This window comes from Muntiacus reevesi, chromosome 5 (genome assembly GCF_963930625.1).
Source record: "Muntiacus reevesi chromosome 5, mMunRee1.1, whole genome shotgun sequence".
NCBI lineage: Eukaryota > Metazoa > Chordata > Mammalia > Artiodactyla > Cervidae > Muntiacus > Muntiacus reevesi.
Genome location: NC_089253.1, coordinates 6,117,513 through 6,133,761, shown reverse-complemented (window position 1 = coordinate 6,133,761; position 16,249 = coordinate 6,117,513). Strand labels below are relative to the sequence as shown.

The window sequence follows — 16,249 nt, the reverse complement described above, 5'->3', positions numbered from 1 at the left end:
ATATGCTAAACTGGGTACAAGTTATACCCTTTGTTCTGGAAACCTATGAATTGTAGTTGGAGGAAATGTTTTATCTTTGATTATTCCCTCTTTTCTCTTTCTCAAACTATTATGAATTTGTTTAGCCTCTGGGGGATTCTTTCCCAATGCCTTTATCTGTTCTCTTGCATTCCTGTGTCTTTTTTTACATTCAGCAATGTTTTCTTCAACTCTGTCATTCATTTATTCCTTTTTATTAAGTTTCCCTCCATTCCCTGTAGTACCTCCTTACTCTGACATGATTTTATTCTAGTTTGCAGGCTGGATCTATAGCTTTCAAGTTAAAAGATGTCTTCAAATGCCTGGCCGTCTTTGGCAGTCTGTCTTATTTGGGAGTGAGGCTAGAGAAAGCTCATATGCGGGGGTGATGCCTGTTGAGGGGGAAGCTTCACAACAGAGGGACTGAGAGTGCCTGTTCTGGTTGCTTCTTTGGGAGAGAGCTAACACTGAGGATCTGTAGTCTTTTGTCTTGGGTTGGTTATTCTGCCCAGAGAGAAAATCTCTCACCACTGGGGTTGGTGATGAAGGTAGATGTTAATATCATCTGTATTTTCTTAGGAGCAAACTGCAGCCAGGAAAGGTTGGTAAACTCTGGGGTTAATAAACTCCTGAAGTTATTTGGGGTAGTAAATTCTGAAGCGTGGATTCAGACTCTGGCAAGCTAATTCCTGAGTCCCACTCTCAACATACCTCTATGTAAAGTGTTCTATGATATCAGTGAAAAAAGAAAAAAAAAAAAAGCATCTTTAAAAAATGGGCGAAAGGCATAAATCAGCAACTCAGAATTTGAAAAGTTGTTCCCTCTTGCCTTTTGTGTATGTTCTTGTATTCTTATAACGGTCTGAGCATTACTTGTCTCTTTAGTGAGATTTCAGATCTACTACTGAACCCTCAACTATGTTTAGACTCTCACTCATCAGCACACTGCTTGTCACAAAATTACTCATTCATGGAATTTCAGTCAGTAAACAGTTTGCACCATTGCTGTATATAATAAATCATGCTTATTTTCTTGCTTCTAACAATTCTCTGTCTTCTTAAATTATTTTCACACAAATGCAGCATTATCTCGTCTTTATTTGAGGAAGATTTTTACATCTCCTGTTAAAGGCAAGAATGTTAGGTTTCTTCCAAGATCATTTTTGCAGTATTGTTTATGTTATATACACATACTTTTTTTACTAGTGAAAACCTGGGGCAGGTTTTAATAATATAATAATAAACATTTAGTAAGTGGCTTATTGAAGTACTTAGATACTTCCTTTATTCATTACTGACAAAAACAGTCTTACTAATACTAACAGTAACTGTGATACCATGTATTTTATATAAGTTATCTTACAAGGGATACATTTTGGATTTCTTTGCATTTTTTTTTTTTTGTAGGAAACAAGCAAATTCAGCAGCTATCCTCTGTATCATAGTATTTATGAAACGTATGAATTAGTGGAAAAATTTTATGATCCAGCATTTAAGTATCACCTCACTGTGGCCCAGGTTAGAGGTGGAATCATCTTCGAAATAGCCAATTCCATAGTGCTGCCCTTCGACTGTCGAGATTATGCTGTTGTTTTGAGAAAGTACGCTGATAAAATCTACAATATTTCAATGAAGCATCCACAAGAAATGAAAACATACAGCGTGTCATTTGGTATGCTAGCTTTCCTCTTTCAAAACTCTCAACCTATAATCTCTAAAATGTAATGACTTACCTCAGGTCCATTTGTTATTTATTGCTATTGCGCATGATCAAATATTTTATGCATATAAATGTTCCCTCTGATACCTATCTTGCAATATACAAAATATAAACACCTTGTTAGACAAAAGGGAACAGCTTCCTGTATGGTTCCCCTTGTTTAAACTACAGAGCAATGCTGTTTCATTAGGTTCTAATTTCTCTTTTAGATTCACTCTTTTCTGCAGTGAAGAATTTTACAGAGATTGCTTCTAATTTCAGTGAGAGACTGCAAGACTTGGATAAAAACAAGTATGTTCTGCATATATACAGAGAGACAGATAGATATGCTATGCATGCACTGTATATAATAAAAAAGAAATACTAGTTGACGTCTTGTTGTTGAACTATCTTTGGAAAGTGTTTTTCTGCTTTCTTTCTATTCTAACACACCCTATATAGGGCTGCCGTATCTCTTAAAGATGTATTTTTGACATTTAGATGACATATGTGCTGTTGAGAAATGCTGGTGCCTCCGTTACTCTGAACTCTGAGTAGTTGTAACATTTCCACCTTAACGTTGAAGGGTCCTTCACCATATGTCCCCATCATTTTCTTGTTTTTTTCTTGTTGTTTCAACATCTGTACATCATATTTCAACCAAACTCTTCTTTCCCTAAAACACACCTTCTTCTTCCCTCTTCTTAATGTCACTACTCCCACAAACACTTCATAATCTCCACTGCCACCTGGAAAAATTCTCTGTATCCAGAGTAGCAAATAAGATAAAGCCATTCTTTTTTTTCCAAAAGGTAGAATTTTGAGAGTAAATATCAATTAAATATATAATGATGATACAAATATCAAATCCTTGGGGACTGATGCAAGAGTACATGGAAAGAGAGAGTGCAGACAGATCAAAAGTTAGACCAGTGATATATAAGGAAGTATTTGTAATGAAGGATACATTAAAATCAAATAAGAAAAGTATTCAATAATAATAATATTGTATGAACTTTTTCAGGAATTGGTAAAAAAAAAAGTGAATCCAAACTCTCACTTCACATTCTATGCAAAGATAAACAACAGGTATAGAAGAATTTTTTAGTAAAAATTGAAATATCTTAGAAATGAGATTCAAAGTCTAGAAATGATAATGCAGTCAGATTTGAGAATATTAAAATGGTTTACAATATGAAAACTAATAATCCAAATCAAAGATAAAAGACTGGAAAATTTGGATGGTGGGTAATAAAAACACAGAAAATATGAACGGGGGTAATACAGATATTATAAAAATTTGTTTTTGAAAACTGATGAGGATCCAAAAGACAAAGTGGGGAATATTGACACTAGACAAGAGAATTCAAAAATAACATATCATCTGTACAGAAACAGGAAAAAAATTCAAATTTACTAGTAATTCCAAAACCACAAATGAAAATGTATTATTTTCATATCAAGTGAATAGCAATTTAAAATTTGTTTGTGCAAATTGCTGTAGGCAGTACACTGAAGCTGATGCCCTTGTGCTTTACTTTTTCTGATCGCATTGAAATCGCTGCTGCTTTAAGCAATTAAAGAACATAAGTATATACTGTTACAATTTCTAGAGCAATGACAGTGTTCTTATACTCTGCCATAGTATTTCTGTTTCTTGAAATTTTTTCCTTCAGGAAAGGGTCTCAAGTTTGAGGGAATGAAATGGCTTCTCATAGAAAAATTCAAATTACAATATCAAATAACTCAAAGCAGCCTTAATACCTATGAGGACTGAAGTTACTAAACAATCGGATGTCCACCAATTTAAACATTTTGTAAACATTAAAATTGATAATTATAAAAAGAAGTTTATTAAGATAATATGTTAAGCAAATAAAAAGATCATAAAATTGTTCATATACACTATTTTATTGAGAAAATGTTATAAGAAAAAATATAAGAGAAAATATTCTATTATATTTAATATATAATATATATTATTATAATATATATGATTATATATTATATAAGATTATATTATAAGATTATATTATATTATTACATATTATATATATTATATATAATATAATATATAATATATATTATATAAGATTATAATATAATAATATTATATTATATTACATTATATTATATATCTTATATATTATATATAATATTATATTATATATCTTATAATATATCATAAGAAAATATTATAAGAGAAAATATTATAAGAAAGCAGTTAGTATAATAATCATGTTATCCTTGGGTGAATGTGAAGATTTTTTTCCCTTATACTTTATAATTCTTTTTGAATTTTTATCTAAGTAAAAATAACCAATGATAAATAAATTTTGGAGTAAAGTCAAACACTGTAGTTGGGAAGATCCCCTGGAGTAGGAAGTGGCAACCCACTCCAGTCTATAAAGCTGATTTTCTGTCATTAAATGATGTTAAGTGTCATTAAATGATGTTTCTTCCTTGTGGGGGAACTGCCTGATGGCATAGTATGGTAATCTAGCACACTGGGCTTTCACTTCCTTGAGTATTTCTGGATTTGTTTTACCATCTCTAACTGATAGTTAAGGTACCATTTGTATCTCTATATTATGTATGCATACCCTGAAACATGTGGAGCTGTGGTTTGTACATAATAAGAGTAAGTGCTGGCTAAAATAAGGTGGATGTAGAATTTCTCAACCAAACTTTGAAATCTGTGGAAGAGACACTTCTTGAATCCTGCTTTTCTTCAATCCATGTCTTAACCCATTGAAAAAAACAGAGTGTTGACTTCTTGGTACCTTTATGGTACCAAGACCGAGTTTTCAACTTCAAGACCTAGCCGCCTCCAGTCTCTGTAGGGAGGCCAGCATACTTCTGGTGGAAATAGAGCCTATTCACATACGTCTGGTGCTCTGAGCGTTTACCTCCCAGGGATGTTTTAGTTTGAACCCTGCAAGGTGGCGCTAGTGGTAAAGAATCTGCCTGCCAACGTAGGAGATAGGAGACGCAAGAGACTCAGGTTCGAACCCTGGGTCAAGAAGATCCCTGAGAGTAGGAAGTAGCAACCCACTCCAGTAGTCTTGCCTGGAAAATCCCAGGGACAGAAAAGCCTGGCGGGATACAGTCCATAGGGTCGCACAGAGTAAGACTCGACTCAAGCGACTTACTGCGCTGAACAAGGAACATCTGAATGGAGGGTGTGTGTGTATCCACATGAGTTTCTGTGTTCTTAGCAATGCTTTATGAATTTGGTTCAGAAACTTGGGATACCTTATTGAAATTATGGTTCATGCAGTTTTCCTCTTTATTAGTTAATGTGGACTGTTCACAGGTAAAGTCTGTGCCCATGGTTTACCTTTATCCTATCACATAACTTGAGTTCTTGACGCTAAATGAATGTTGAAAATAGTTCATATCCAAATTCTGTGGCCTTTAATTATTCGATTTGCCTTTTGTTGACGTACTGCAGTTGAAGGAATAGTACTGACCTCCTGCTGCTGCTGCTGGGTCTCTTAAATTGGTTCCAACTCTGTGTGACTCCATGGACTGTAGCCCGCCAGGCTCCTCTGTCCATGGGGGTTCTCCAGGCAAGAATACTGGAGTGGGTTGCTACACCCTCCTCCAGGGGATCTTCCTGACCCAGGGATAGAACCCATGTCTCTTACATCTCCAGCATTGGTATGTGGGTTCTTTATCACTAGCACCACCTGGGAAGCCCACTGAGCTCCTATTTCACTCTAAAACTTTCTAGATGTGAACTTGGGCAAGTTATTTCTCTACTGAATCTGAATATCTCATCTATGGAATGGGGCTGCTATTCATGCATAACTTGAAGGATTGCTCAGACGATTAAAAGGAATATATTTTATAAACATTCAGAATAGTAATGGGCACATAGTTTTCTTATTAAAACTAAGACATAACAAAGCTAGAGATAATTCAATTTTTATATAAAGTAATTTGATTCCTTATGGTAATGATTATTTTTCATTAGTTGACTAAATTATGACAATATGTTGAATGTAACAACATATTGCTGCCCTGCTCCAGAATTGCTGATAAATTGTCAGTTGTATTGAGGCATTTTTATTACAGTAACACTCTCCTGCATACTTTGGAATGTGAACTCTGTAAGCAGGAAGAGTCTGATACCTCGCAGGCATTCAAATTTTGTTGAAAGGAGGAAATAAGCAACACCCCTGTGTTCATGTAGGTCTGTCTTTAAAAACAATAAAGTATTAAATAGCCATCATTTGATAAATATAATTCTCTAGGCACCCTACTAAACATTAATATGCTAATCCTTTTCAATATTTAAATGACTTCTATGAACAGATTATTAGGATATTTAAAATGAAAAAGTCTTGCCTATTATTTGAATACCTAGGTTTATAGTTAGTTATTTCAGTGTAAATAAAAATTACTGTAATTTTTTCCATTGGCACATTGAACATTTTCAGTTTTTTGGTTTGTTTTTTAAATTGGGGATATAGTTGCTTTACAATTTTGTGTTGTGTTAGTTTCTGCTGTACAAAGAAATGAATCAGCTATATGTATGCATATAGCCACTCCCTCTTGGACTTCCCTCTCAACCCTGCTCCCGTCCCCTCCATCTGGGTCAGCAGAGAGCACTGAACTGAACTGAACTCTGTAGCTGTCCCCAGTAGCCTTCTGTTTTATCCATGGTAAGGTATGTGTGTCAGTCCTCATCTCCCAGTTCATCCATGCCTTCCTGCCCATGCCCCTGGATCCACACTTCATCCCCTACACTCTCTAATGTATGTTCATCTGTACCGTTTCTCTAGTTTCCTCATACATGCATTAATATATGATGTCTGTTTCTTTCTTTCGGACCTAATTATAAGCCTCAGGAGAATATTACTTTATGGGATTTAAAGAAATATAACTATGCATGCTACTGTTCTTAATTCGCATGTTATAGGAATTTAAAATTAGCCGTGTTTAGTTTCGTTTTGAACGTTTAGTTTGCTGGGTAGTGCACATATTTTCATGAAGCTGCAACTTATGCCTTTCCTTTTCTAGCCCAATATTATTAAGAATTATGAATGATCAACTGATGTTTTTGGAACGAGCATTTACTGATCCTTTAGGATTACCAGACAGGCCTTTCTATAGGTAAGGATGAAAATATGGCTCTTCATTTTAATAAGTGTGGCAAAAATGTATTTGATTTCTTGCAAACAAAAAATTCCAAAACATATGTAGTAAATGGTAAATATTATTTATTTATATAAAATGATTACTACAGGTCTTTATTATCTATTTTTTTGTTTGTTTTTGTATATAAAAGAGTATATGCTCCTTGTAGGAAATTTAGAAGACTGAGAAAGTCAGAAGTAGAAAATAAAAATCTCCCCTTTGGTATTCATAAACTTTAGCCTCTTTTTATTTTATTTTAAATGTGTATTTATGCATATACATAAGGCATAATAAATATATACTTATTTACTGTCTCCGGAGAAGGCAATGACACCCCACTCCAGTACTCTTGCCTGGAAAATTCCATGGATGGAGGAGCCTGGTAGGCTGCAGTCCATGGGGTCGCTAAGAGTCGGGCATGACTGAGCGACTTCACTTTCACTTTTCACTTTCATGCATTGGAGAAGGAAATGGCAACCCACTCCAGTGTTCTTGCCTGGAGAATCCCAGGGACGGGGGAGCCTAGTGGGCTGCCATCTGTGGGGTCACACAGAGTCGGACACGACTGAAGCGACTTAGCAGCAGCAGCAGCATTTACTGTCTTAATGTTGATATTCAGTTTTTTCCCCTAATTTTTGATAATCACTAATTATTTCTGATAAACATCAACTGTCCCCAGGTTGATCTTACTAAGAATTCAGAAAGAATTAGGTCATTGGCCAGCCAGAAACGACCCCATCTTTCTGTCCAGGGATTATTTGTGAAGAATTGGAATTGAGACTAAGGGTGTCACCCAAACAGAGTGAATGGTCTCCCCCTGGCGGCAGCACTGTACCCCTTTCCTTGTCTTTTTACTCTGGAACTTGTCCTTCTCTTCCAGGGTTATTATATGCACTTCCCTCATAGCTCAGTTGGTAAAGAATCCGCCTGCAATGCAGGAGACCCCGGTTCAATCCCTGGGTCAGGAAGATCCGCTGGAGAAGCAGCTAGGCTACTCACTCCAGTATTCTTGGGCTTCTCTTGTGGCTCAGCTGGCGGAAGGTCCCCTGGAGAAGGGAAAGGCTACCCACTCCAGTATTCTGGCCTGGAGAATTACATGGACTGCATAGTCCATGGGGTTGCAAAGAGTTGGACACGACCGAATGACCTTCGCTTTCACTTTCACTAGCTCCTTCAGTAAAACAGCACGTTTTTCCAAGCTCATGTTGAATGTTACAAAACTGTTTTTAATGATTCTCACTTGATTCTGGGTATTGCAGCATGACTTCTTTTTTAAGTAGGAGAAAAACAGTGACAAGTTGTGGTTACTGTTGTTAGTCATTAAGTCACGTCCAACTGTTTGCAGCCCCATAGTCTACTCTGTCCACAGATTTTCCAAGCAAGAATATGGAGTGGGTTGCCATGCCCTCCTCCAGGGGATCTTCCCAACCCAGGGACTGAACCCACGTCTCCTGAAATGGCAGGCAGATTCTTTACCTCTGAGCCACCAGGGAAGCCCATACAGTAATTGATTGGCTGGGTCACAAATGAGACCCTATTGTGCTGCATTCCAGAAGATAGAATGGTATTTTGAAGTCATCACTTCTTTACAATATACACTGAGACTTATCACTTCATTTCCCATACCTCAATTTCCTCCTCTTTAAGATGCTAATATCAATTTTGTAGAATTTATTTTCAAGAATTGGAAAACTTATGATGGTTTACTCGCTAAGTCATGTCTTACTCTTGCGACCCCATGAAATGTAGCCTGCCAGGCTCCTCTGTCAGTGGCATTTCCCAGACAGGAATACTGGAGTGGGTTACCATTTCCTTCTCCAGGAGATCTTCCTGACCCAGGGATCAAACCCGGGGCTGCTATGTTGCAGGCAGTCTCCTGCATTGCAGGCGGATTCTTTACCTACTGAGCCACCAGGGAAGCCCTTTAGAAAAATTATAGGTTAATAATTTAATGCCAAGTGTGATGCATAGTAGGTGAAAAGCTGCTGTTGCTATCATTGTCATCATTTTTGTTGCTCTGAGCCACTTTAACTCATTGTCTAAACTCAAGATATAGTTAATTATCACATACTTCATAGTCTTTGGAGATTGAACTTGGAAGTCTAGTTGACAAGCGGCAATTAGAATTATACAATCCATGAATTGTAGAGTGCTCTTGTTTTTTTCCTTGTGTATGTAATTTGAGCAACTGATAGCAAACTATTTCTGTCAACAGGCATGTCATCTATGCTCCAAGCAGCCACAACAAGTACGTGGGTGAGTCATTCCCAGGGATCTACGATGCTCTCTTTGATATTGAAAACAGAGTGGACCCATCCAAGGCCTGGGAAGAAGTGAAAAGACAGATTTCTATTGCAGCCTTCACAGTACAGGCTGCAGCAGGGACTCTGAGAGAAGTCGCCTAAGAAATTTCTTTGTAAAGTGCATACTGAATTGGTATGATGTATTGGAGAGAATCATGTTGGATGTATTGATAAACTGAAAAGTAAAGTTATGTACATATGTATACATAGGTATAGATAGATGCATATATCTACCTTGGCATTTCTTTTCTTCTTCTTATAGATCAATAAGAAAGATGGATATTTTTATTCTAAAATTATAGAAAGGTATTCTGAAGTTGAACTAAATGATGAAAGTAAGAAGTGCCTAAAATTTTAATACACTTAGGTGACGTTATCAGAAATAACATCTCCTTCAACACTTCCAGATCTATTCCTGTCACTGCACATGTAGAAAGCATCAGTTTGTTATAGAACACAGGGGAAAATCCACAGGGCTTCTTCAAGCCTGGGACCTCTGTCTGCCTGGCCTCCCAGGGCTGAGAGGATTGCTGTATCAGCTCAGTAGTTGGGCAACTCTGGTCTAGTCACCCTGAAGGTAAATGTTTTGTTTTATTGTTGTTATTTAGTTGCTAAGTTATGTCTGACTCTTAGCAACCCCATGGATTTTAGCCCACCAAGTTCCTCTGTCTGTGGATTTCCCAGGCAGGAATACTGCAGTGGGTTGCCATTTTCTTCTCCAGCAGATCTTCCCAACCCAGGGGTCAAACCCATGTCTTTTGCGTCTCTTGCATTGGCAGGTGGATTCTTTACTGATGAGACGCTCGGGAAGTAAATATGTGTGCTTAGTTGCTCAGCCATGTCCAACTCTTTGCAACAGGAGCCTGCCAAGCTCCTCTGTCCATGGGGATTCTCCAGGGAAGAATATTGGAGTGGGTTGTCATGCCCTCCTCCAGGGGATCTTCCCAACCCAGGGACTGAACCCAGGTCTCCTGCATTGTAGGTGGAGTCTTTACTCTTTGAGCCACCAGGGAAATCCTAAGGTAAATATAGTCCCTCTACAAAATAAGGGATAATTGTTTTTTTTAAAAGTTAGCAAATACGTTGTTTATACCAAAGGATATATGTAACATATACATACAGCGCAAAGTAAGCATTTGTAAACCTACTTCAATAATTAGGTTAAGAAAAGGAACATTACCAACATCTTTGGATCCCACATGTACTTCTGACCATATGCCTTCTCCTTTCAGAGATACTCACTTTCTTGAATTTTATGCTTTTACCATACATTGCTTTATCCCAGACATGTGTTTGACCTTGTGTAGTTTTAGAATTTTTGAAAATAAAATTGTACCCCATGTATTTCACTATAACTTGGTTTTTTAAATCACTGTTGACATTTCATCCATCCATGTATTATTGTGGCTGTGGTCATCAGACTTCACTAACAAGAGAGCACTCCCTTGCATGAATATATCACTTATCCATTAAATGCATTCAGTCAAGGCAGAGAAACCACACAAAAATGTAAACAAGGAACATTAACATAAAGAATGATTAATTATAATAGCACTGGAGCTACGAAGTATTGTCTAATATAAGGTAGATAAAGGCTTAAAGAATATAAGACCTACAGATACAGAAAACAATCACTGTTCTTGGGTTGAGGACTGCAAGAAGAGGTAGCTGGTTCCTTAAGTAAATTAAGTCATTGTATAAATCAGAAAGATTTAAGCTTGTGTTTATACCTATGATAACCTAATCTTCTTTAAAAGTATAGTATAATACCATAAGAAGAGTGTAGTCTGGAACTTCTACAAAAGGACTGAAGAATACAATTCACATTTTCCAGAAGATAGAGATCCTCACTGGTGGACATTAGGATGACAAGTACAGTCGCCAGTGAGTTCTCTCTTATAAAGCAAACAGCCTAGCTGACTTTACTTTTTGTCTAAAACTATCACATGAAAATGTTTATAATGCTCATTTATTGGTACAGAGTTGGAGATAGTGGGGTCTAGTCCATTCTGTCTTCCTGAGACAACTTTAAATTGTTCTGTCAACTGAGGGTTTGAAATTAAGGTATCTCCCATGTAACAAATGGTTTGTCTAATTCTATCACTTTGGTGACAAAGGCCCCTATAGTCAAAACTACGGTTTTTCCAGTAGTCATGTACAGATGTGACCATAGCGAAGGACCATAAAGAAGGCTGGGCTAAAGAAAGCTGAGTGCCAAAGAACTGATGCTTTCCAATTGAGTTGCTGGAGAAGACGCTTGAGAGTCCCTTAGATTACAAGGAGGTAGCACCAGTCAAGCCTAAAGGAAATCGACCCTGGATATTCATTGGAAGGACTGATGCTGAAGCTCTAGTACTTTGACCCCCTGATGTGAAGAGCTGATGTATTGGAAAAGACCTGATGCTGGGAAAGATTGAAGGCAAACGGAGACAGGGAGAGCCGAGGATGAGATGGTTGGATAATGTCACTGACTCGATCTGAGTGTGAGGAAACTCCAGAGGATGGTGGAGGACGGAGAAGCCTGACGTGCTGCAGCCCATAAGGCCCCAAAGGGTGACTGAACAGCAACAGTGATGTCTCACAGGGTAGCCACATTTAGGTCTCAGGCACTTGGAACGTGACTAGTCTGGATTGAGTGGAGTTGTTAGTATAAAATGCATGCTGCACATCAAAAACTTAGTATAAAAAAAGAATGTAAACCAGTTCATTAGTATTTTCAATATTATGTATTAATGATAATTTTTTTAATATATTGGCTTAAATATATTGTTGAAATTCATTTCAAATATTTTAAATACTTTTTATAATGTAGACACTAAGAATTTAAAAATACATATGTGACTGATTTTATTTCTATGACATCATTATTATATAATTCTAAATCTTTTTTGCATTAAGCATTTCAGTTGTATTTTATTAAATCTTGGATTAACTTAAGCATGTTTCAAAAATTGTTCTGTGTTTTCCTTTATCTGACTGGATAATAGGGCTTCCCAGGTAGCAATAGTGGTAAAGAACTCTCCTGCTAATGCAGGGGACATAAGAGATGTGGGTTCAATCCCTGGGTCAGGAGGATACCCTGGAGCAGGGCATAGCAATCCACTCCAGTATTCTTGCCTGGAGAACCCTCTGGACAGAGAAGCTTGGCGGGCTACAGTCCACACGGTCTCAGAGAAGGACACGACTGAATTGACTTACATACACCTATGTAGTATGTTTTCTGGGAGATAAAGCTGACTATCTTGTTTTGGTTCACCCACCATACCTGAAAGCAAAGGTAAGTGTTTCATATAAACTGGATGACTGAGTTGAATCAGTAGGGAACACAGGTAGTGAAATGCAATACTTCATGTATCTTTAACATGTTTAATTTATAGATGTACCTTTAAATAAATTTTAGCTAGTTTAAACAAATATTTAAACTTGATGACTGACAGCTCTGAAAAGTGAAAGTGTTAGTTGCTCAGTCCTGTCCAACTCTGCTAGTCCGTGGACTGTAGCATGCCAGGCTCCTCCATCCATGGGGTTTTTCCAGGCAAGAATACTGGAGTGGGTTGCCATTTCCTTCTCCAGGGGATCTTCCTGATCCAGGGACTGAACCCGGGTCTCCTGCATTGCAGACTGATTCTTTACAGTCTGAGCCACTGGGTAAGCCACCAGGGGCAGCTCTGAGTTATCTGTAAATCAAAACCTCTGGAACAAAAAAGAGACAAAAGATTATGCTTTCCTCTGAGAAACACAAATAGGGCATACTTAGTCCATTTTAGAAGAGATTGCTTTTCTTATATTACGTTTACTTCATTTCATAAGGGATAATTTGTTACCTGGAACTAATTAACATTTTTAAAAAATTTATTTATTAGCTGCATTGGGTCTTAGTTGTTCTGTGGAATGTGGGATCTTAGTCTCCCAACTAAGGATCCTCTGATTGGAAGGTGGATTCTTAACCACTGGACCACCCACGAAATCCCTGATTCATATTTTAACTTGTGTGGTCTTTAAAATATGAAATGCAAATGGATCAGTAAGACTCAAAAAAATTCTGGGCATTTAAAACAGAAGGAATGTAATGCAAGGGATTGGTTATACTGGTGAAACAAGAGGGACACTAGAAACAAGAGATAGTGGAACCAGCCAGAGGTTAGCATCAGCAAGAATGCCATCACCAAACTAGGCTGTGGAGATAGGGTGGTAGTGATATTAATTATCCTTAGAGTCAGAGTCAGTTCCAGGCTGGAACCATGAGGGGAGATGGTGCCTGAGGTAGAGAGGAAAAGAAGAAATACAGCAGCTTCTCTCTATTACCCTCTATTGTCCTTCCAGAGCCTGCTGGAAACCAAGGTGTATAAAAGTTTTAGAAAACTGGCTAGCCAAGATAATAGAACAAAGTATGGAGAAGATGTGCAAAGATTCTGAACACATTCAAGTCCCAGTCTGACAGTTCATTCTTTTTGGCACTCAACATCTATTTTCCTCCTCCTATGCATTTCTTTTAAAAAAATATTTTTTCCTAATTTTACTTACCTATTTTTGGTTGCACTGAGTCTTCATTGCTGCACGGTCTTTTCTCTATTTGTGGCAAGTGGGGGCTACTCTGCACTGTGGTGCACAGGCTACTCATTGCTGTGACTTCTCTTGTTTCAGAACACAAGCTCTAGGCATATAGTCAGTAGTTGCAGCATGTAGGCTTAGTAGTTGTGGCTCCTGGGTTCTAGAGCTTGGGCTCAGTAGTTGTGGGATATGGGCTTTAGTCACTCTGAGACATGTGGAATCTTCCAGGACCCACCAACCTGTGTCCCCTGCATTGGAAGGTTGATTCTTATCCACTGCACCACCAGGGAAGTCTCTACTATGTATTTGTTATGCAACTGCACAAATTAAAAAAGTTATGCAATATTTTAATTGAATAATATTAGGGATTTTTGTTCAGTTACTCATTGTGTCTGACTCTTTGTGACCCCATGGACTGCAGCACAACAGGCTTCCCTGTTCTTCACTATCTGTTGGAGTTTGCTCAGACTCATGTCCATTGACTTGGTAATGCCATCCAAACATCTCATCTTCTATTGCACCCTACTCCTGCCCCCAGCATCGGGGTATTTTCTAATGAGTCAGCTCTTTGCATTAGGTGACCAAAATACTGAAGCTTCAACTTCAGCATCAGTCCCTCCAATGAATATTCAGAGTTGATTTCCTTTAGGAGTGACTGGTTTGATCTCCTTGCTGCCAGGGGACTCTGAAGAGTCTGCTCCAGTACCATAGTTCAAAAGCATCAATTCTTCAGCACTCAGCCTTCTTTATGGTCCACCTCTCACATTAGATCTGTATCATATCTAATCCCTTGAATCTGTTTGTCACTTCCACTGTATAATCATGAAGGATTTGATGTATGCCATACCTGAATGGTCTAGTGGTTTTCCCTACTTTCTTCAATTTAAGTCTGAATTTTGCAATAAGGAGTTCATGATCTGAGCCACAGTCAGCTCCTGGTCTTGTTTTTGCTGACTGTATAGAGTTTCTCCATCTTTAGCTGCAAAGAATATAATCAATCTGATTTTGGTATTAACCATCTGGTGATGTCCACATGTAGAGTCATCTCTTGTATTGTTGGAAGATGGTGGAAGACCAGTGCGTTCTCTTGGCAGAACTCTGTTAGCCTTTCCCCTGCTTCATTTTGTACTCCTAGGCCAAACTTACCAGTTACTCCAGGTATCTCTTGAATTCCCACTTCTGCATTCCAGTCCCCTGTGATGAAAAGGACATATTTTTGTGTGTGTTAGTTCTAGAAAGTCTTGGAGGTCATCATAGAGCCATTCAACCTCAGCTGCTTCAGCATTAGTGGTTGGGGCATAGACTTGGATTACCGTGATATTGAATGGTTTGCCTTGGAAACGAACAGAGACCATTCTGTTGTTTTTGAGATTGCATCCAAGTACTGCATTTTGGACTCTTCTATTGACTATGATGGCTACTCCATTTTTTTCTAAGAGATTCTTACCTACTGTAGTAGATATAATGGTTGCCTGAATTAAATTTGCCCATTCCAGTCCCTTTTAGTTCACTGATTCCTAAAATGTCGGTGTTCACTCTTGCCATCTTCTGTTTGACCACTTCCAATGTACCTTGACTCATGGAGCTAACATTCCAGGTTTCTATGCAGTATTGTTCTTTACAGCATTGGACTTTACTTTCACCATCAGACACATCCACAACTAGGCTTCGTTTCCATTTTGACTCAACCTCTTCATTTGTTCTGGAGTTCCTTCTCCGCTCCTCTCCAGTAGCATATTGGACACCTACTGACCTGAAGAGTTCATTTTTCAGTGTTATATCTTTTTGCCTTTTCATGAATGGATAAAGATGATATCAACATCATACATATGTACACTGTAATATTACTCAGCCATAACAAAGAACAAAATGCCATTTGCAGCAACATGGATGGACCTGGATATTGTCAGAAAAAGGAAGGAAAGAAGTCAGGAAAAAAAGGAAAAATATCATATGACATTACTTATATGTGGAATCTTAAGAAAATGGTACAAATGAAGTTATTTTAAAAAGAGATACACATGTAGAAAACAAATTTATGATTAGCAACTTAGAAGAGGGGGCAGAAAAATTGAGAGATTGACTTATATCCATTATAATATATAGAATAGATAATAAATAAGGGCCCACTGTATCACACAGGGAACTCTTCTCATTATTTTGTATTGATATGTATGGGAAAATTTTCTTTAAAAAAACAGTGTCTATATGTATATGTGTAACTGATTCACTTTGCTGTACACCTCAAACTAAAACAACATTGTAAATCAATGGTATTTCAATAAAAATTTTGTAAATAAATTGTCATGTCTACTCTCCTTCCTTGAGTGAAGCACTATAACCCATCTTGGGTTAAGGTAAGAAAATGTTTTTGAAGGCTAGAATGAAAACACAGTAAATAATAAAGAAAACCTTAAGAGATAGCTGCCCATACTTAACAGTCAATATCATATTTCTTTCTCAAATTGTCTAGGACTTTTTTAGTCAATCATATAGTATACAACTATGATGTAATCACTAATTTTGCAACATA

At 37.5% G+C, this 16,249-nt stretch overlaps 1 protein-coding gene across 1 annotated transcript in view; it reads left to right on the top strand.

Moving 5' to 3' along the window:
• The window catches only part of FOLH1 (folate hydrolase 1), a 70,650-nt gene extending 54,641 nt beyond the window's left edge, over positions 1 to 16,009 (top strand). Inside the window, exons 16-19 of the mRNA XM_065936829.1 lie at positions 1,426 to 1,690; positions 1,948 to 2,029; positions 6,746 to 6,838; positions 9,078 to 16,009. Coding sequence (XP_065792901.1) covers positions 1,426 to 1,690; positions 1,948 to 2,029; positions 6,746 to 6,838; positions 9,078 to 9,267 — 630 coding nt within the window. The 3' untranslated portion in view covers positions 9,268 to 16,009. The remainder of the gene's footprint in view (positions 1 to 1,425; positions 1,691 to 1,947; positions 2,030 to 6,745; positions 6,839 to 9,077) is intronic.
• The last annotated feature ends 240 nt before the right edge of the window (positions 16,010 to 16,249 follow it).